Raw genomic sequence first — 21,069 nt, forward strand, 5'->3', positions numbered from 1 at the left:
CCCCTTTGAGAAATAAGATTGGGTGCATGTGATTAGTGAGACAATGCATATCTGCAGGACCTTATTCATAATAATCATGATGATTGGACGGAGAGTAATCATGTTGAAAACCTACAGGATCCTTTTGGTTGGAGGGCTGAGGCTATCAAATAAGCTGATCTTCAGGGTATCTTCAGGGCCAAGCTAGAGACAGAAGTGGTTATTATTACCCTTATGTATTTTGGTGATGCAATTGTTATAGTGACAAACTATTATTTTTCATTTTAAATATACTTTTCAAATATATTTCACAATATTGCATTGGAAATAAACTTGGTTAAACTTCACCAGCACCTAAACTTAATCATTTTTAATCTTAATGCCTAGCGAAACATCAGCATCATGACAAACATCCTGACAGTTGCACACAGTAAATCATCTATTTGTGATGATGTGCATTGCCATGATTATAATTTGGACCAAATTAACATGTCCCTGCTTATGCTTCTTGCATTACTCAAAAGGTTTATGTGGGATTACATGGGACTATTTAAATAGATTAAATAAAGCGGGATCCACGTCCAACCTGTATTAAAGGAAGGCTGCCCCTCTGCAGAAGAGGCTTCCTTTCGTTGTCCTCCTCCTCCTTTGGCCTGTTGTCCGTCTTGAGGAAGAAAAGTATCAGGGCACTGAAAAACAAAAGTCATTGGAAATTGAATTGAGTAAAAACAGAGGGACATGAAAGATAACCTGAAATTAATTAACACATTTTTACTTAGTGTTCACATGTTATATACATACAAAAAGAACAGTCTGTTGGATTTTAACTATTAAAGTCGAAATGTGTAAGATTGAGCCCCTCCCAATTTTATTGTGGTTAATAACAGCAGCGTTATTAACCACAATAACCTCTTATTGGCTATGAAATGGTCGACCCAGCATGGTTCAGCTGTGTGGTCGGCCTGAATGGGGTATGGGGATGGTTGAAAGTAGCATTCTTGTCAACAAAGAGGTTTGGCCCGGCCAGGATGTTTTATTTTTGGGAATATATCATTGGTCATAGGATGAGATTTTATTGAAAACTATAGAAAACAGTATAAATCGGCATTGACTACAGACATGTCCCTGTAATTTTAAGCGGTGATCTAGTTCAAATGTTATGAATTACAACTTTGAGCTATATGCAATCTTTATTTGGATTTAAATAAATAAAAATAAAAATAAACTTGATTTCTCAATAGACATAACCTCATTGCTGTGAATCCAGTTCCAATATAGTTGAGGGTAGGATTAGGCACGTCTTGTGGGTCAATCCCAAACCAGCCAAATCTAGACAGTGAGTAGAGTCTGGTTGGTATTCAGTCATCTCAGGCAAAGAAACATAGATGGACCAAACCAAAGCAGTGAGTTTGTATACCTGGCCGTGGCCCACGCAATGAGCAGAGAGAAAATGGACCAGATCAGGGTGCCCAAACCAAGTCCAATGGTCTTAATGATGGGCACAGTGGCCAAATTCCCTGGGAGACACATGATTTTAGTTAGATAGTAATGATTTTTACTATGGAAGAGGAGAGCTGCAATTGGTGGTATAGTATTTTGGTGCCCGCCTCATCGTCATAACCATGTTGAATTGACAACATAACAAGATCATAACTTGTTACAAGATAACATATCATTAATTTGCTATTAAGACAAAACCAAGTTGGTAATGACAAGATAATGAGTAAAATAGGCCAGGATTGAAGTGATTATGGGTATAGCTTATACCCCATGTTATCTTGCAACAAATTATGATCTTAATATGTTGTCAATAAGACGGCAAATGGTTATGACGACAAAGCAGGCACCAATAGGACTTGTACATCAGAATGCATCACGGGATGTTTTGTTGACGATACTCCTAAATGTTCCGTGCCCTAGACTAATGACGTTTTGCTACGTCTAGCAAGAGAAACACTGCGGCGGTTTCAAGCACAAAGTCATCCCATAATTAGGATTAATTTAAATGTTTTTTACTAAACAATTAATATAAAGCAATAACTAATAACAAATAACTAACGTCAAAGGAGCCTATGCTTCCAAAATGGAGGTGTGGGTGACACTGCAATAAGTCCTATTATATTGTTATTACGACAAAACAGGCAACAAAGATATTATGCCATCCCCAGCAGCTGGGGATGGCATAATATCTTTGTTGCCTGTTTTGTCATTCTGTAGCACACAGGGATATGCTGAGAGCTGTTCCTCAAGGGGAAATAAATACCCAAGCTATACAGGAAGCCTGCCAGAAGGCCCAGGGCCCGGACCTCAGGACAGCCTCGGATCAGGAAGGCAAAGAGGGCCTCGAGGGCCATGGTGCCGCAGAAAATCAGCTGGTAGAAAAAACCTAAAACAAACCACCCACCCACCCACCCACCCACACACCCACACACACACACACACACACACACACACACACACACACACAGAACATAATAATGGAAATACACACCTGTTGGAGCTGTGACTTCAAAAATATTAAGTTATGAGTTTTCTGTACATTACGGAAAAACTGTTCTTTGTCTATTTTAACATTTTTAAAACTAGCCTTTGCTCTGCCTTCCTAAGATAAAAATGGGAGGATTAATTGTCATCTGTTTAAATTGAGTTACTTAAACGACAAAGGATTACAATAATAATACATTTAATTTGAAGGCACCGTACAAAGGTACACAAAAGTAAAGAAAGATGATAAAAAAAGTAAAATAATAGTAAGAGACAATAGTAGCAGTAGTATCAATAATCCACAGGGCGTTACCGTCGCCAACGTCCCGGCTTCGTACGGGTACCATTGAGGAGCCGAAGCCCAGGACGGACACCCCCAGGTAGCAGAAGCCCTGGAGGACCCCCCTCGACGGGGAGGAGCTGTTACTGATGGGAGAGGAGTTGTTGGGAGCCGAGCCCTCCCACAACTCAGTGGCCCCCAAATCAGGACCGGCCCCGGCTGCTACCAGAGAGGGAGGGAGGGAGGGAGGGGGGGAGGGAGAGAGAGAGAGAGAGAGAGAGAGAGAGAGAGAGAGAGAGAGAGAGAGAGAGAGAGAGAGAGAGAGAGAGAGAGAGATTTTTGATTATTTTGGGGGAAAAGGGGGTTTGTTTAGGTTGTTGGTTAGAACCCTCCACAGTTTTGGCATCCATGCGCAAGATGGTCTAACCCCTATATTTAAATTTTAATTTATTTGGTTAAAGTCTCTGCTAAATAGTACATGTATTTTATGTGTTCATTAATATACATTGTATTGATAACGAGTAGCTGGGATTACTGTCCTTACTAATGCATACAACCTTTGTTTACAAATGTCTAAATCACTTCACTGAGATAAGGCTTTCCGAATAGGATAAGTGCAGCCACTGAAAAGGTCAAACGAGTATCAAAACAAAAATAAAACCCTAGTAACCCCTCTAGCAAAGTACACATAGATAAAATATATAAATTTAAGCATGAAAAATGTGACTTTAATTTCCTGCCACCAACTCAAACCTTTTATCAACCTTTGTGGATAGGGCTCTATTATTTTACGAGTTTTCCTCTTAGTATATCCATGGGTCATGTCATTTAAACCTTGCAATAAAGGTTACATTTCTACCCAATGACCTGGTTAGAAATGTGCAGTGTCAGAAACTGTACTTCAGAGCATACCTGATGTCAATCAGGTGTGTATATGGTCTCTTAAAATCACACACTTTTCTCTACAGATTTTCCTCTCACAAACATATGCATATCAAAATCAACATTTTTGTTCAAAACAAATCAGCGACGAAGAGAGACACAGAATTGGACACATTGCTATACTCACACTTCCCTAGCTGGGCTCCTGAAACATTCACAAAGGCAAAAACTAAGCTGGTGGCCACAAGTAGGATTTTCAAATGCATGCTGCCTGTCCCCGCTGTCTTCCTAGGTACTTCCCCAAGGAGGTCCTGGTGTAATGACAAGACATCTCCTGGGGACAAAGGTCTAGCAGACCTTACTGGGAGGAGATCTTTAATTGGTTTGTAGCGTCCAATGCTCTGCCTTGGCTATGTCCTGCCCTGCTCTGAGTGGCTAATCAATACAGAGGTCATTATGCAAGACATTGAATCACATATGGAAGGGTTTATTTAAAATAAATGGTCAGTTAGAATAGTAAGAATATAATTCGTTTGTTTTCATAAAAATATATGATTTATCATAAAAAAAGACTAAAATCTCCCTAAATTTTACATACTTTTCAAATGATTAGCTACTAAGTATTTTAATGAAAAAGTAAATCAAATTAAGTTAATAAATGACAACACGTATCAAGATATCAAATATAATAACAATTATTATAATTATATAGTTCTTAGAAGTTCGATAACATGGCCTACATATTGTCTTGAATACGAGTCGTAATGGCCACGGATTTAGTGTTGACATTCTGCTCTGGGCCAAGGTCTGACTGAGATGAGGGGCCGTCACGACCACGGGCGTTATCCTCAAACGCTGAGTTAGTCTCCCCGCGTGCAGGGTTGATGACATCATCCAGATGTTGCCTGGTGTGGTCGGCGACGTCCAGATTTTCTCTGCTGTTTGGAATTCTCCCTAGTTCCTCACCAGCAACGACTTCCCCAGATCTCCACAGATGGACGTACTTCCAAAGCTGGTAGACTGTAAACAATTCAAAGCAACCTTTGCTCACTTAAGTTGTTTACAAGTAAACTGGAACACAGGTATCTCTTTTTGCAAACAGCAGCGATTTGGTTTGAGAAAAAGGACATTCTCTAGACTATGTGAACTATGTCAACAAGAAGAAGATATCATTTCAAACTGCCAATTGCTCTGGAGATAAAAAAAAAACGGATTAATCAATGATCGATGGCCTGAAGTAAAACAATTCTTCATGTGTCAGCCCTGTACCAGACTTTAAGACACTGTGTTTACTGGGGGGCAGATTCCCAATGTTTACATTCTATTTACTCTTCTCATGTGAGAAGCATTGGCGGTTGATGGGGAACGTGCAATCTCGCGACCTGCAGAATCTCTCCTCGCCTTCAAGAAACTTCTGAAGACCAACCTCTTCTGATAACATCTCCCAAACTGGGACATGGGCACCATTAGCTCTGGAATAGCGACGTGGAGTTTACAAAACACTTTGCCGGGATGGAATATAGATAGCACTCTACACATCGACAACCGCACTACCACCAATTACATTATTTTTTTTGCATTTTATATGCACTTTTTTGGTAGCCTGGGTTGTGATCAGCTTCCCTTCAGGTGGCTTTGGATAGAAGAGAAAATGATTGAAAGAAAGGTTAAATTAGGGCGTCCTGCAGCTAACCTGAGACCAGCAGGAGGCTGTGGAGCAGCTGGGAGCAGCCGTACATCAGAGGGAAGGTGAACATGACCACCAGCTGCTCCGGAGGGAAGGACAACTGCAGCACTGTGGAGCTGATCTGGACGTTCTGGGCTCCCGTCTCCATGGCGATTGTCCGGCATCTAACAATCATTAGTGTGTGTGAGTGTGCGCGATGTAGTTCACCACCCGAGGTCCCCGGTTAATATAGCTTTACATTCTGCTCTGTGTGTGTGTGTGTGTGTGTGTGTGTGTGTGTGTGTGTGTGTGGGGGGGGGGGGGGGGGGGGGGGGGGGGAATTAAACATAAGGGGTTGGTCCTGGAGAAATCCTGCTGATTTTGTTTACTACTACGACCAGTGGGAGGATAGTGTAGTGGTGAGGGGGAGTTGGTCTAACAGCTGAGAGGTTGTGGGTCCGAAACTCAATATCCACAATCTCCCTTTGAGCATCGTTGACTCAGATGCCTTAACCCCTACCTTGTTTAGGGTGTATCGAAGGAGTTCACTGTAGGACACTTTGAATAATAGTGTGTGTTGACTTACTAGCAAAAAGTTTATATACTTTTACCTATGCCATGGCTGCCTGCAGATGACTGCTATGAGAAAGCCGGCAGTGTAGCCAATCAGAGGAAAGACAGCGGCTATGACGACCAGCGAGGCGTCAGTTTGCCAGGATCCAGGATACAAAACCGCACTGGCCACGCCCACCACCAGTAACATCACGCTTCCAACCACGGAGCCCACCTATCACACAAACCCACCTCATTGGACACATCACATGTCAATCATTCCTTCCTATTGCATCTTAGTGATCAATGCATTATAACATTTATATTGGAACGTGTTATATTGGAAAAAGGTTCCAAGGTCAATTTAGTGTCCCAATAAAAGGAAATACAAAAAGAATACCTTCAGGATACATTTAGCAGCTTTAGGCCATTTGTAGTTTACAGCCACACCACCCGCCACGGGTACAACGAGGGTGAGAAGAGTGAACCCTTTGACACGGAAAACATCAGCTCAATATCACCATGTGTATAAGTCCATGACTAGATTAATTTATAAATATGCATTTAACTTTTTTCTGTTGTATGTTAATTCTGCTTTTCAGGATCATTCATAAGAAAGAGTATCCAACACAGGTATTGCACTTATAATAGAATCTCTACTAATAATAGTTAACAGATAGTACACAATACGCAGACAGGAACATTGGAAACCTCTTGCAGGAGAAGGACTCGTCAGTGCGCATAGAGAGAGAGTCAGCTGTACCCATGTTAGAGTAGGGGATCTTGATGTGTGTGGTCACCTCCCAGACGTGCGTGTACCCGTACAGACACAGCGGCATCAGCCCCAAGGCCAGTGTGGTGGAAGAGGTTGTCATGGTGATGCTGGAAAACATTTGGAAATCATTTAGGGTCGATCACTTTGAGGTGCGTCTAATTACTTTGATGTGAGTTGGACAGATTCCCCTGCTTTGATCATTCTTTGAGATATTTAGATAAAGGGCAGATGTGTTTGAATCCAAAACACATTTTCTTCCAAAACTTGTGATTGAACCCAGAACATTCTTGGAACAACCACATACACCAGTATAGCTCTCTGCCCCTTTATATGTTTCCATTACTTAAAGACATGATTCAAGACAATGTTAATGAAACAATACTTCTTCTTTAAAAGCAAATATATCATATCATTTTTTATATATATATAGTAATTGTTTCTACAAGAACACACACACACACACGTCCAAAACAAGACACAATATCAAGACCACCCCAGCACACCTCCTGCAGTACCTGAGGTCCATGTCTCCATCCAGCCAGTACGTGACGATGTTGGAGATGACGCCCCCAGGGCAGCAGCCCATCACCAGGACGGCCACCGCCTGCAGGGGCTGCACGCCCAGGCCCGAGGCCAGCAGGTACGCCGTGAGGGGCATCAGCCCAAACTGGCAGGCCAGCCCCACCAGCACGCCCCAGGGCCGGCGTAGGTGGGCCCACAGCCTGGGCGCCTCCACGGTGCAGCCCAGGGAGAACACCACTACGCCCAGCATGGCGGTCAGGACCACCCCCAGGGCTGTCAGGAGGCCCTCGCTGGGACCGCCGGCCACCCCGTTCCCCGGGGCGGTGGAGGCATTGGAGGCGGTGAATGGGTTGGGTATTCCACTGGGGTTGGTGGTGGTGTAGTTGTAGCGGTCCGCCATGATCCCAAAGTGAAAGTAATCTCCAGTGAAGAGGTGAGTTGCTCCGGGCTGGGGTTCAGTCTTCTTTTTGGCTGAACACTCCACGGCCCTCCCGTACATCTTCAAAGCTGTTTACGTTGCGATTGGTCGATGATGGAGCGACTGCTGTAAGGAATGTGTGTTGCTACTGGACACGGAGCGGATTAAGATCTTAAGCTTTTCTTTTTTGCCACTTGGGGCCCGAAAGAGCCAGCAAAGGGGTTTGGTTTAAGGGCTCTGCTGTACTTTTTTTTGCTGAAAGCTCAATTATAGCTGGTGATAGATAAAGATAAACTTTTGTCGTTTTCATGGTGCGTGTTTTAATAAAATAATTCATAAAGACAAAATCATAGTAAAACACAAACTCAAATTAAGGAACCATCAAAATGTTTAATTCAGGAGGATTGAAAAATACTCGACTGGGCCAAGGAATACAGACAATATTGAGAAAACACATCAACACAGTAAATACAAGTCCTAATATCGTGCTCATCTCTGGACACGTTACTTGTACTGCTTCTTCTTTTTGATGAGGGCGTCTCTCAAAGCAATCTAGGAGAGAAATAGAAAACATATCAGTGAAGAGCCACAAAAGCACTTCACTTTATCATTCAAATACCCAACCTACTGTACAATTATCATTCAAGTACCAAACCAACTGTACATTCACCATGACCAGGTCAAGGTGGGGTTTGGGGCAACTTGCTCAAGCATGCTCACATGCAGGGCATTGGACCTGGGGGATTGAACCCGAGCCTGGGGTGTTGCGGAGGCTTACCTGCTTGTCCCTGAAGGAACGCTTGCTCTTGGTCCGGACGTTCTCGCTGTGGCGCATCATCATGAAGTTCTTCTTCCTCTTCTTCTCCTTGTTGCTGGTACTGGCGAACGGGTTCAGCTTGCTGTGCTTCTTCGCAAAGTCCTTCCTGTCCGATCGGCCTGCCTGTTGGGAGAAGAAAATAAATAAATAATAAAAACACGATTTTTAATTGAGTGAATGGGCTGTATTCACCTAGCGGCCATCTTGGTTCTGAAATCTTGCCGGGTGGGGGGACTGAAGGAGGATTTACCCATTCGGTTCCCCCTCCACCCAGCTAGTGTTTAGAACCAAGATTGCTGCTAGGTGAATTAGGCCCATGATTAGGGATTCAATTCAACTTTAGATGTATAGTGGAACTAGAAAATGTTTGATATATACACCATTTTCTAGATCTTTGTGTGATTTAAATAGAAAAAAACGAATTATAGGATATTTAATTATAGGATGAAATACAATTTCTTACCTTTGCGGTAGCCAGTCTGGTTTCCTTGTCTGACTTGGGTTTTTTGTGCAGCAGCTCGATATTCTTCAAACTCAGAAGCTCCCCTCTGAAAATGCATAACATTCCCCTTTGATCAGGTATCAGGGTCGGAGAGATCAGCAGTTTTTATATCATACACTATAGGAAATACATCAATTGTATTACTCAATTTAATTCAGATTTGTATCATTACTGTGTAGTAATAGTCTTTTTTTAAGTTGATATTTAGATTTTTGTCTGCTAATGTTACAACCCATTCGCCCCTTGGGGATGAATAAAGATACCAATACAAGCTAGTAATGTAATCTAGTTATGTAATCTAAACTAATAATGTAATGTAAATAGGTGATCAAATAGATCAGATAAATAGAGACTCCCTGTTTGTATAAAGGTAAAACACTGAAATAATCCAATCTAGGGATTGAAGCGCTTTAGTAAGGTCCTGTCATCTTAACGTCCCGCCTACCTGCCGCCGCCCTCCTCGGCGTCCAGGTCCACGTTCTTCCTCTTCTGGCCGCCCTTGCCGGGGGCGTTGTTCACCTCCTTGGCCATCTGGGCCAGGCGGATCTTCTTGAAGTCGTCCTGGGTTAGCAGCCGGGAGGCGCTGACCTCGGCCGCCTTAGCCTGCCGCTCCTCCACCGGGATGGACAGCAGCTTCTCCGCCTGGGGACGGACGGACACACACAAACACAGCGGGATGCAAGCTCTGGTGAGACCATTAAGAGATGGGGTTTGTGGGGCGTTTGTCGAAAATGCCTCGCGAAAGAAACTTTGAAAGGTGACATAGTATACCACCAGGTGTTATATCTAGGTGTGTCCACCTAGAATTGTGCTGGATAGATGAGCCGTTTGCTACAGTCCACTGGGTAGGCTGGTAAGACTGATCTATCCAGTACACATCTCGTTGGAGACGCCCATTTGTGATGTCAGAAGAGGCAGATTTTCCAAACGTCTTGTAATGGCTAATCCCACTCACACCTGGTGGTATAATATTTCACCTTAAAAAAATGGTGTTAATCTATCTTTGTAACTCTTTACGGTCCTGTACTGACGCCACATTTCTCACCTTGGATTCACAAAATACTTTATAGTTATCCAACTGGTCTGAAATGAATACATTGACCCAGTGTGCTGGAACCACACAACATCCAAACACCATCTCCCATAAAGACTTCCTCCTTACGATGGTACTCGTTTCTTCATCAGAGGAGTGGTGGACGTCCACCCATTCGCCGTCTTCATCACCGTCACTGATACTGGCTTCTTCCCAGCCGTCTGTTGAAGGGTTGAATATAATAAGAGAAAACGTACTGAAGTACTTAATGCCAGAAAGTGGAGAAATAATCCCAATAAAGAGAAAAGCACAGTGAGCCACAATATAACCAGCGCAGTAACAACGCAGGTCCTCACCGTCTCCCTTCTCCTCCCCCTCTCCCTCCTGGCTCTCCTCCACCTCCAGCACCTCGGCTCCAGGGATGTGGTCCTTGGCCTCGGTCTCCCCGTAGCTCAGGATCCGGGCCTCCGTGGACAGCTCAGTGGGCCGCCCCTACAGGAGCCACAGCAGAGGCAGTCAGAGGAAGGGTCCGCACGCATCTACTGTGACACGTGGGCGTGGAAGGTTACATGGACCAGGGAGACAGTCCATGAGTCATCGGAAGAATCCAGAAGAATAATGGCTTTTAAATCAGTATGTGAAGAACAGGGTTTGATGTTGCTGATCATTAGATACAAATGTATTAATATTACATTTAAGTAAGAGCGGACCAGATACAGATTTTCATCAAGACATTTAAAGCCTCACCCTGTCTCTCTTGTGGAGCATGGCGGGCCCGAGGTTCCTGAAGAGCTGGATGAGTCCCCTGGCAGACATCATGACGTCTAAGGAACACACACCACCACACGTGTTACCAACAGCCCCCTGGTGTGGTGACAGGGCTCACATCGAGCGGTGCGGTTCCTGACTTACTCTTGTCCTTGTGGGTCTTGTACAGGGCCAGGTCTCTCAGCAGCTCCTCGTTGATGGCCAATGGACAGCGCGCCGCGACCTCCCTGATGGCGTTCATCCTACGGGACAAATACACGCTTATTAATGATGGGAATAAGAATGTTAACAAAATGCTAAGAACCTTGATATATTGCACTTTTTTAAAATAAGGTTTACAAATTGCTTTTCAAGGAAATAAAGCTGAACAGAAAATCCAAAAACTACAGGAAAATAGGCATATGGAAATACTTCGCTCTTGTACGGCAATCCAAATGTTCTAAGCCAAACCACAGATAAAAATAAATAAAATATTTCTTTACTGAGGGCCAATGAGAGACCAGAACTTACCCAACTGTCATCACCTCCCCAGAGTTCCTGTCCGTCACAAAGTTGTTGGCGATGGTCATGATCAGGGGTTCAATGATCTGCAGAGAATAAAGTGTGTTAACACGTCTACTTTATAATATTTGAAGTACTTGTCAGGGTGTACTACGCGTTAGATTGATTGACGTACCTCTGGTGGAACCAGCTGGTGGGACGACTGCGCAGCACAGAGGAGAACCTTCGTCACCTCTAGAGAAGGGAAGAGAGCATTCTCATGTTAGTACGGGAGAACCAGGGAGCCACAGAGAGAAGAACACTGTGGAACCTGTACTCTGCAAGGGGTTAGCGGCCTACAGTGGTTGAGCTGCAGCTACAGGAGGGCTATATCATGGTCAGAAGGAGGGCCAAATAATAATAATAAAGAAAGATTCCCTGGATGGATTGACTTGTTGGCATGTTTTATTCTTGAGAAACCTTCTAGTTCAGATATCTGCTGATAAGGGTAGTTAGAGTAGCTACAGAGTGAGTACAAAGTGGAATAAGGTAAATAAAAAGTGTGCTTTAACCTCTCTGATGGGGCTGGATGAAACGCTGGATGAAGGGGTAGAAGTTGAACAGGAAGAGCTGGAGAAGGAAGAGAGAGTTAGCATTACGTCATCGCGGACAGCGCAAAACCAGCAAACGTGGAAGTCTGAGACAGGTTACTGAGTAATTACCGTGATATGATGACACACAGTTGACAATTTGGCAGAATCGCATGCAAAATGTAAACCATTAGGAGAACACATAGTGCAGGGGTGTAAAAATCATTTTAGGTTGCGGGCCACATTCGACCAAAGGCTTCTTCAGAAAAAAACCTAATCCAATTGAATATATAAAATTCCCTGTGACGTTGAATATTATATTCAGTTTTAACCTCGAAAGGCACGTTGTGTTTCCCTTGACATCTGCATCAGTTTTTCTTCTCTTTGAAAGGGATGAGGGAAAGTGGAATCTAGCAGTCTAACTTTCTTCTGAATTATTTTGGGCCTACTTGCCAAGTGTGGCTTCTAGCGCGAATCAAGTTGTTTTGGGAATTACATTGAGTAAAAGTTCCTTTGATATACCAGTTTTTCTCGCCATTTTTTTTGCTACCAGTTTATTAAGTAAGGCCGGGGCTTGCCCGCAGGCGGCCCACCGGACGCCCCTGAGCCAGTATGTATGCATGTGCATCCTCCATACCTCGTGGATCCCAACCAGCCTGGACACGAGGTCCATCATCATGATCTTCACCTCGAAGCGCTCCTTACTGTCCTCCAGCTGCTTCAGGAGTTTCTCAGAGAAATCTACAGACAGACGCAGAGAGACGCATGCAGAGGTCAGGTCAGCGCCGCGGTGGGAGCCCGGGGCGGGGCAGTGATACGACCGCAGCAGGTGTGAATGAACCCCACCTTGTGGGTCGTGGATGAGGTGAATGGCCGAGAAGTTGAATACCTCCACCACCTTCTTTTTCTTGTGTTTCTGCGTGTCAAAGGGCATGAAAAACATAAACGGTGAGTCCATTTCTCAGATAATCGTGATGCAGAACAGAGAGCGATGACCGTGACTCCCCTGCCACGAGGGTGCGCTTGATTCACCGTACCTTGAGGACTTTCATGGCCTTCTCCAGCTTCTTCTTGCTCTTGGTGCTCTTTTTTCCCGTGGAGTACCGCACCAACAGGTCTCTGGCCGAGGGCCCGTCGTCCTGAGAGACCGCAGCGCACGCGTTGGTGAGATAACAAGGGCCAACGCAAACAAAACCGTTTGGAGCCTGTTTACATTTCGAAACCCGCGAGAACTCGGGATCCCCGTACGCACCTCGGACTCTGAGTCACTGTCCTTTTTCTCGTCCTCGTCCTTGCCGAGGAAGAATTTCATGCCGGCGACGCAGATCTGAGTGGAGGTTGGGGGGCCGACAGATCAAACACCACAATCACAAACCTCCCTCCGCTCTACACACACAGACCGATGTATTGATTTGTTTTTACCATAGATTACAGCAGTATATCCGGCTCCACACATACCTTTGTCACTTTGGAGAAACACGCCGTCGTGATGACGTTGACCGTTTTTGCATCATTCCTGCGACACAGGAACGAAAAAAAACCTACTGATTAATGTCTCCTCCGACTTTAATACACCGCCACAACCATAACACAAATTGAGGGAGTGCTGAATCTATTTACCGCACGGTTAACCTTTTATACATTGGACATGTGATGGGCAAAATAGGCTAAGCAGCAGGTGTGCTTCCTGTATTTATAATCAATCCAACAAAAATATATTGGAAAATGTATGCCATAACGAAATATTTCTATTAAAATTGTAATTACCTGAAAATTGTCTACTGCTGGATAATAATCACGCTTGACATTTTTACTTTATTTTAATTGAATTAGTCCTCAGGACATGAAAACAAGAAACTCACCAAATGTTCCTCTTGTAGAGCTCAACCATGACGTCCAGCGAGATCTTGGCTGCGATGGGGTTGCTGTCTCTAAGCATGGTGTACATAAAGTTCTGTAAAGTCTGGAACACGGAAGACAACACTGGTTGGGTTATGTTGCTCGGATAAAAAACACTCAAATAAAACCACACAGCAGCGAACTTACCGTGTTGACCTTATTGTTCTTATGCTTTGAATTGATGTTCTTGATATCTGCAACAATGTGCGTGAACAGCGTCTGTACGAAGAGCAACACACTGAATTATCAAACAGATACCATATCGTTCCCAAAAAAAAGGGGGCGAAACCCCCTTTTTTAAGACTCGTTTTTGTTAATTTTCTTCCCTAAGATCAAATTTGTTTTTTTATAATGAACATCATTTTATTTGAAAATCATGATGACTAAAACAGTCTCATGAGGATGAGAACATCCAGGATCTCTACTGTCGTCCACTCCCAGAGAGGAGAAAGATGTGGAGGGCTGAGTGCACAAGCCAGACAGGCACTTCGGGAAAATAACCTCAGCTTAGCCCACAGGATCCAAGAGTTCGTAGGAAAGGAAGTGTGTGGAAGCCAAATATACAGGGACTGCAATTAGCGGTCTACTAATGTATGTCACTGTAGCAGAGTGTGAGCAAGGTCTCAGGAGAACGACAAGTTGTGTCAATCTCCTGAAAACTTGCTCAAGCAGCACAACAGGGCAAACAAAAACACTTTCTCTCAAAATATGGTAACTGTTACGGCCCAGCACTTAGGAAAGGGAAGGAGCGGAGCACCAGATGGACTTGGTAAAATGGGATGTATTTATTGACGTTTCAAAGTCTAGACCCCGAATATAAGACAAAACCGCTTTAAGACAGGGGGTAAACAACTTGTTTATATTCAGGGTCAACACGGAAAGCATAATCACAGAATTGAGATAAGGTACGTCCAACAATTATAGTCCTATTCAGGTACTGTGTTTAAAATATGTTTTAAAACGTCTGCTTTTGGACTGTATACAATAATAGTGAAGCATTGTTATTCTTACAGGACAGAACATCTAATGGATTCCAACTGATTGACTTAATCACAAATCGAGTTGCCCTGGAACTTGGGTTCATTCCTAGCACCAACAACAATCTAGAGGCAAGCACTACTGTTTGTTTACCTTATCTCATGGTCTCTCTCTTTGTGCGAGACAGTAAACACAAACAGCTGTCGCTATGTGCTGACTGAAGAAAACAGTCCATCATCTCTTCTTCCACGTCTATTAGAAACTAGAGGGGCTTGTGACATAACTAGCTAGGGTGTCAACCATGTTGGCAATACACCTTGTGGCCACAAACAAGGATCCTTTCCAACCTGTGTTTCCATCTAGGTTCAAGATTTTTTGGGAAAGGTTTGTTTGAGTTGTTATTCCGCTGGATCACCTCACCTTCCTCAGGAGTTTGTCATGGCAACGCAGCAGCTCAAAGAAGAGCTCCAGGAGGCCTGTTGGGTTGATCAGGTCCTTGTTCCTCAGGAGAATCAGGGCCTTGCAAAACGTCTACAAAGAGTAGACAAGCATCACAAGCAGAACACATTAGACATTAGCAAACTGTAGTGTAACATCAACTTAATTAGGTTATATTCAGTTCAAGGATGTTCCTCCCAGCCTCAAAAGTACAGTATTTTCTATAAAAAATGTATAATTAAAGTGCACTTATAAACGTGCCTTTTGAGAAAAAGGCACTTTTATAGAGAAAAAAAGTCTCATGGATGTCTTGAACATACGAGGTGACTGATGGTGCATTGCCCCGAGCAGAGTCTTGGGACCACTGCGCTAGGTTGTGGCCTGATTACGTTTTCTTACCATTCGCAAGTCTGAATCCAGGACAGTGTGATGCCCCAATAGCAGACCGGTCAGCTCCTGGGGGAACGCTGACAGATGCTCCACATAGCAGTGTCCGACCTGGGGAACCACGACACACTCTCTTTATCCGTGCAGTAGAGCGAAGACAGTACGACGGGGATATTAATATAATGGATCCAGTGATGTTGAAGTGGGACAGAACCTCACCTGAGCCAGGAACATGGTGAGGTCCGCCAGCTCCTTGTTGGGTTTGTCTGGCTGTAGTTTAAATATCTGCACATTGGACTGGTAGTGGCGATATTGTTGGAGGAACTGAGGGATACAGGTCCAATGTGGATTAAAATGCAGCGTGATGACAAAACGTATCATTTTATAGAGCGATCGGAGTTAAGAGAACATCGTGTTGATTTAATAAACAGGCATGTCTGGCAAGACTTACCTCTTCTAAGTATGATCCAGGATCCCTCTTTATGAGGTTCTGCAACTGCGGTAAATTGTTGGGCAGCTTGTTTCCTTGTCGCCCTGACATGTTTGATAATAATTTCCAGTATAATCTAACGAGAATAAGTGATGAAAACAATTTATTAAATAATACGCGTGGCGTTTATGGAGTCCACCATATTGTTTTGAGCAGCACTGCTGACTACGGTAAGCGGAAAGGGTCGAAGGAAGTTTTTATTTTAGTCAACCAATTGAATTGCGCCCCCTGCATATAGGCGGACCAACTACAACAAACAGACGTGACATTGTGTTCTGAATGATATTCTTTCTGATCCATACTTCATTATTACCTAGTCATGGGTGATATTCAACAAGTTCATATCTACTTTCCTCATTAAATGAGGATGTGGTGTGTTGTGATTTGCAATCAGCCATACATTTTGGCAATTTAAACAACTTCCACAATTATAAACCGTCCAAAAATAAAGTATGGACAGCTTATTTGACTATGGCTGATTAAAGATCTGAAGCATTTTCCATGGAGAGATTAGAACCTGAGACACGGTCATCTAATTCATCAGTCCAAAAAATGTATTCAGCTCTTGGAAAACTACTGGTGGTTTAGTTCCCCCACTCATAAGATTATTTTAATGACTCCTAAGTTTGAAGTTGATCTTTTCTACATATAATTAATTAAACCGGGTCACCTAGTTATTTGGCTTATATTTAGTTTAGGGCAAGGAATTTCAAAATGAGTAATACATATTTCATGGTAGGCTGCTCATTGTTCATAACTAATTTGTTACCAACGCTGTACAGCTGTGTGCATAAATATTTTAGTTACAAGTTATCTTAGGATATAGTTAGGATAAACATAGGCCTACATACTGTAAGTGTAAACTGAGCACTGCAATGACATGGACACATGTAAATTATCGACCCTTTATAAAATTACATTCAAAACCTATCCACAGTTTAATTTTCATGAGATGAATATGTACACATTTAATATCATCACCGCAGGCAGTCGGCAATTACTGTATAATAAGATTTACAAAGCAAATACTGTCGTAGTATTCTGTCAAGGCAAATTCCAGCATCAAATAAGATAAAAAATGCACAAAAGTATAATTTTGTTCCACATAAAATATGTATTCATTCATCGCTTTCATTACTATTTCATAATATCCAAGTATTCCGGTAAGAAAACATTGCTGTTCTCTTAAGGGTGACAATAAAAAGATAAAAACATACAATCATCCGTTCTCATGAATGCATCGAGGAGGAAGTAGCAGCCGGGTAAGAAAACATACAAATATAGATTTGACTCTGGGATTTACCCTAACCTAAACAAATGCATTGAAGGCTTTAAAAATGTTGCACTGTAGTTTTGGCCATATCTGCCTATATCAACCGTCCCCCAATATTTGTGTCTTTGCTTTCTCGCAGGAAACGGGGTAGGGGGGCGAAAGAATGTTCTGTACAAGGTGTGGCAGGTAGAAGGTCTTCATGCTATCCTGAGAGCTTCTCCTCAGCTTGAAGACATCTGAGCACGTATAAAATCACCTGATAGCAGAAAATATATTGTTCCTGTAGAGGAGAGAGAAGAGCAGTGATGAGCACGGAGAGTTTGGAGCATTAACAGTATAATATGTGCACACTGGGTGTCATCGGTAAAACGGGTTGAACGGGCCACCTCTGTTTGGACCATTCCCTGTCGTTGAAGCCTCATGTTCCTCACGACGTCTGAGATGTCAAACTGAAAGACAAATCGTTTGTTAGCGCATCATCTTTCAGAGCAAATCAACCGCAAAAGCGGTTGAACGTGCAGTGGAAAATCTTTCACTGCAACCACGCCTTTTGTCTGAAGAATAAAAACAAGCCTCATTTCTTAAGTCAGCACAGGGTTGTTTTCTCTTTAAATCAATCAGTCCTGCAGAGATAAAAGTTCGGAAAATGTCAATTTGAACAATAGTGATCGCAGTGAAAACGTTGACATTGTCCAGGATTCACAGCAGCGACGGAGATGTTATGACAACCCCTCAAAACAGCGGCCTGTGCCTTACGTCGGTGTCCTTGCTGATGAGCCCCAGCACCACGTCGATGCAGATCAGGGTCCCCGAGCGGCCGATGCCCGCGCTGCAGTGCGTGATGACGGGGCCGGACTGGTGGATGTGTCTCATGTAGGAGATGAAGGTGAGTAGGTGTGAGGGCTGTGAGGGCGTGCCGTGGTCGGGCCAGCCCGTGTAGTTCAGGTGGGTGACCCGCTGGATCTCGTTGGTCTGGGAAGAGAGGGCCACAGAGGATTCATTTATTAGAACCTCCTGAATCGATGCTCGAAGTGCACAGAGACGAGGAGGAGGAAGGGATAGGAGCACAGCAGGAGAGTCTAGGGGGCCTAGGGAGTTGGACTCTGAGCCGGAAGGCACTGGGTTCAACAGCCCAATGTCTGCGGTCGACCTAGCGCCATCCCCGTGTTCGATGCTTAACCCCTACCTGGAAGGAATGCCCTGTACGGCGCTTTGGATAAAAGGGTCTCCTCTAAGACTAAATAGTAAATAGTAAATAGACAATTATGGCGTAAAAGGACATGGAACAGCAGCGAGTAAAGGCTCAGTTATGGTTGTACGTCGACAAACGCAAAAGGGGTTTACGGACCCATTACGTCCTTGTGGATGTTTCCCTTGAGTCGGGGCGACGCAGCAGCAAGGGCTGTGATGGGTCCGCTGACGTCAACCCGACACAGAACCAAAACAGGCTCACGGTTCGGTCGAAGCGAGTGCGCGGTCATTGCGTTGCGTCAACGTCTAACCATACCTACGCCTTAAGGAATATAGTGAGAAAGAAGGAGAGTCTCGGGTAAATCAGTTCTCGGGGGGGGGGGGGGTTCACGAGCGCACCTGCATGTCCTTGACCTCGATGAAGCGGATGACAAAGTTCTCCAGGTACTGGTCCTTCACCAGCGTGACCTGCAGCCTCTGGTCCACCATCTCCGAGGTGCCGGGCGTGTCGGGCCAGTAGCGCTGGCACTTGACCTTGCCGCCCTCCACCTCCTGGGTCATCATGGCGATGACGTTGGCCTTCTGCTCCCACACCATCTGCCAGAAGTCCCCCAGCGTGGTGGGCAAGGGGCCCTGGCAGGCGATGAACGGGTAGCTCTCGTCCTTCACCGCCATGGTGATGAAGTTGGCGTTGATGTAGCCGCCATTCTGGCCCAGGGTCACTCGCGTCGAATCGACTGGAGAGAAAAGATCAATCAAAACGATCATGTTTCACATACACATTCTACAAAAGCTAAAATGTAAAATAAATGAATACACATCACTATAACTATTAAAATATTGGTATAAAGTTCTATAAAAACAGAAGCAGAATTCCATAGCTGATAATAGTTATTGACAATAATGTATATTATTATAATAGTTTCCAATCAAGGTTTAAATGAAAGGGCCTCACATGGAACAATGTTCTTGTAGCGATTCTTCTTCTTGTTCTCCTTGGTTTGACCTATCAAACAGTCGTCCAGCGGCTGAAGGTTCTGGAGATTCTGGGATGGAAACAAAAGACAACTGTCATCTCTGTCAACCATCACCAGCACCACCACCACCAGCAGCACCTAATGGAGGTTAATGGGGGATGAATATATGGATGAGTGACCAGTACCTCAAACTCCTGCAGGGGGACCTTCTGCTCCAGCAGCCCCCTCATCATGCGGACCACGGCGTTGAGCTGGGTCCCCGTGTACTGGCCGTCTGGGACCACCTTGACCAGGGGCAGCGAGGTCAGCTGGTCCTCGCTGATGATGGGCCCGTCTGAGGGGGACACGGTTGGTGGAGGGGGTCAACGTACGGGACAAGCGTGGTTGATGTTGAAGTATATCGGGACAGTACTGTTATATGCGGAGTGTATAGTGAGAGAAGCCACTGAAAAGGTTGTGGCATTTGCCAAATCTGCTCTTTTTTATACTAAGTAATTGTAACAGAAGCACTTTCCCCCCCCCAATACCACTTAAGTTATCTAAATCCAAACAATGAACCCCTATCAATTACTTAATAGTACTACAGAGGTTTAAACACACCATTTATTCAAACAGACTTACAGAATCGAGAAAACATCTTTATTCCCAGTTCCCTACAAACTGATCCAGTGAACAAAAAGATTGGCAAACTGAATTCTTCCGTTAACTCAAACAGAAGTTGTTAACCATCGGTCACTTGCTAAACCCATATCCTCCGTATGTTTAGCAATTTAGCCCTGTGAACCAATAGAGATGACACAACAATCAATCTATAAGCCGCTTCTTGAGAACAGGCCCGACTCATTTCTGATTGGTCCTCAGTCTTCTGATAACCCTGATTGAACATGTGATAACCAATCAATACGTAGCGCTCACCGTCCGGCCTGCTCATGTCTTCCATGGGAAGCTCGTCACTTCCCCATGTGATGGCGTCTTCCTCGGGCTGCCCCGCGCTCATCTGCAGGTAGCTGGGGGCAACGACAACACACAACACGGTCAAGGGTTCTGAATTTAAGAGTTGAACGACTCTATATTCTGACAGCCATGGCCGATATGGTGTTTGGTCAGGAACATTGGTCTTGCAGTCCCTTCACTCTGCAGTAAACGCATCATTTGTTTTCTGGTATCCCATGGCTACTTTATCCAATCAGGAGAGCACTCCACAAAGATGCGAGTTCAGTATGGACTGACAATTGCCGAACAGGCAAAGCTACTTGGGAGGCTCAAGTGCTGCCAGGAACGGCTCACACAATCAAACATGGCAAGCAAAACCAAAAGACCAGAAGGAAATAAATAAGAAAAGAAAGCCGCCAGTAAAAAGAGAAAGGAGTCATGTTAGACCAACATTTATATTGGTCTGGCATGCAATCGTTGGGAAAGTGTATTGAGGTAGGAAGGAGGGAGGGGAGTGCAAAGTGCAAAAATGGACAGAAATTTAGCCAAAACGACGGCATCGCTTACGGCGCCTTTTTATCAGCCTTAGTGTTCAACCACCAAATGTAATGGTTAAAAAATAGCAAATCTTCTTACTTCTCGTTCATCAAGTCATCCACACTCTCCTCTTTCCAGTCCACTTTCCGGGAGCCCTGCAACACGCCGCAAAGGAGCCCAGTTCAGTTTGGCGTCACATTTCGAAACACCCAAAACGG

The 21,069-nt window shown here is 44.2% G+C and overlaps 3 protein-coding genes across 7 annotated transcripts in view; all 3 read right to left on the bottom strand.

The window, feature by feature from the left end:
- Positions 1-4,361: 4,361 nt before the first annotated feature.
- On the bottom strand, positions 4,362-7,540 carry LOC307089344 (sodium-dependent organic anion transporter-like; the record flags this gene model as incomplete). Its single annotated transcript, XM_079755558.1, has 6 exons — positions 4,362-4,645; positions 5,319-5,476; positions 5,903-6,078; positions 6,244-6,332; positions 6,607-6,725; positions 7,134-7,540. 6 exons carry the CDS (start codon positions 7,538-7,540, stop codon positions 4,362-4,364), a joined length of 1,233 nt encoding a protein of 410 aa, XP_079611684.1.
- A 406-nt stretch (positions 7,541-7,946) lies between these two features.
- On the bottom strand, positions 7,947-16,073 carry sdad1 (SDA1 domain containing 1). The gene is made up of 22 exons (XM_079756094.1): positions 15,902-16,073; positions 15,670-15,774; positions 15,463-15,561; positions 15,046-15,156; positions 13,795-13,866; positions 13,611-13,711; positions 13,207-13,264; positions 13,001-13,075; positions 12,786-12,887; positions 12,595-12,664; positions 12,386-12,489; positions 11,731-11,788; positions 11,355-11,413; positions 11,189-11,265; positions 10,823-10,920; positions 10,658-10,734; positions 10,267-10,402; positions 10,040-10,131; positions 9,323-9,519; positions 8,839-8,923; positions 8,337-8,498; positions 7,947-8,110 (listed from the first exon to the last, which is right to left on the bottom strand). The coding sequence occupies exons 1-22, from the start codon at positions 15,989-15,991 to the stop codon at positions 8,063-8,065; spliced, it is 2,076 nt and encodes a 691-aa protein (XP_079612220.1). The 5' UTR covers positions 15,992-16,073; the 3' UTR covers positions 7,947-8,062.
- Positions 16,074-16,831: 758 nt separating this feature from the next.
- ptpn13 (protein tyrosine phosphatase non-receptor type 13) overlaps positions 16,832-21,069 on the bottom strand; it is a 60,403-nt gene continuing 56,165 nt past the window's right edge. For all 5 annotated transcript variants that reach the window (XM_079756208.1, XM_079756206.1, XM_079756207.1 and 2 more), the window contains 8 exons: positions 20,951-21,006; positions 20,297-20,388; positions 19,567-19,715; positions 19,360-19,450; positions 18,804-19,141; positions 17,970-18,185; positions 17,600-17,662; positions 16,832-17,493 (listed from right to left, as the gene is read on the bottom strand). In XM_079756208.1, the coding sequence (XP_079612334.1) occupies positions 17,416-17,493; positions 17,600-17,662; positions 17,970-18,185; positions 18,804-19,141; positions 19,360-19,450; positions 19,567-19,715; positions 20,297-20,388; positions 20,951-21,006 (1,083 nt within the window). In that variant the 3' untranslated portion in view covers positions 16,832-17,415. The remainder of the gene's footprint in view (positions 17,494-17,599; positions 17,663-17,969; positions 18,186-18,803; positions 19,142-19,359; positions 19,451-19,566; positions 19,716-20,296; positions 20,389-20,950; positions 21,007-21,069) is intronic.

The sequence above is a fragment of the Pollachius pollachius genome (assembly GCF_949987615.1).
Source record: "Pollachius pollachius genome assembly, chromosome: 18".
In the NCBI taxonomy this organism is placed as follows: Eukaryota; Metazoa; Chordata; class Actinopteri; order Gadiformes; family Gadidae; genus Pollachius; species Pollachius pollachius.

Excerpts from the sequence above, each read along its gene's own strand:
- sdad1 (XM_079756094.1), bottom strand. The coding sequence starts at position 15,991 with ATGTCAGGGCGACAAGGAAACAAGCTGCCCAACAATTTACCGCAGTTG. Across the intron at positions 11,789-12,385 it reads GGCTGGTTGGGATCCACGAG|CTCTTCCTGTTCAACTTCTA; the intron begins GTATGGAGGATG and ends TTCCTTCTCCAG. Across the intron at positions 10,403-10,657 it reads TGCTCCACAAGAGAGACAGG|GGGCGGCCCACTGAGCTGTC; the intron begins GTGAGGCTTTAA and ends TGGCTCCTGTAG.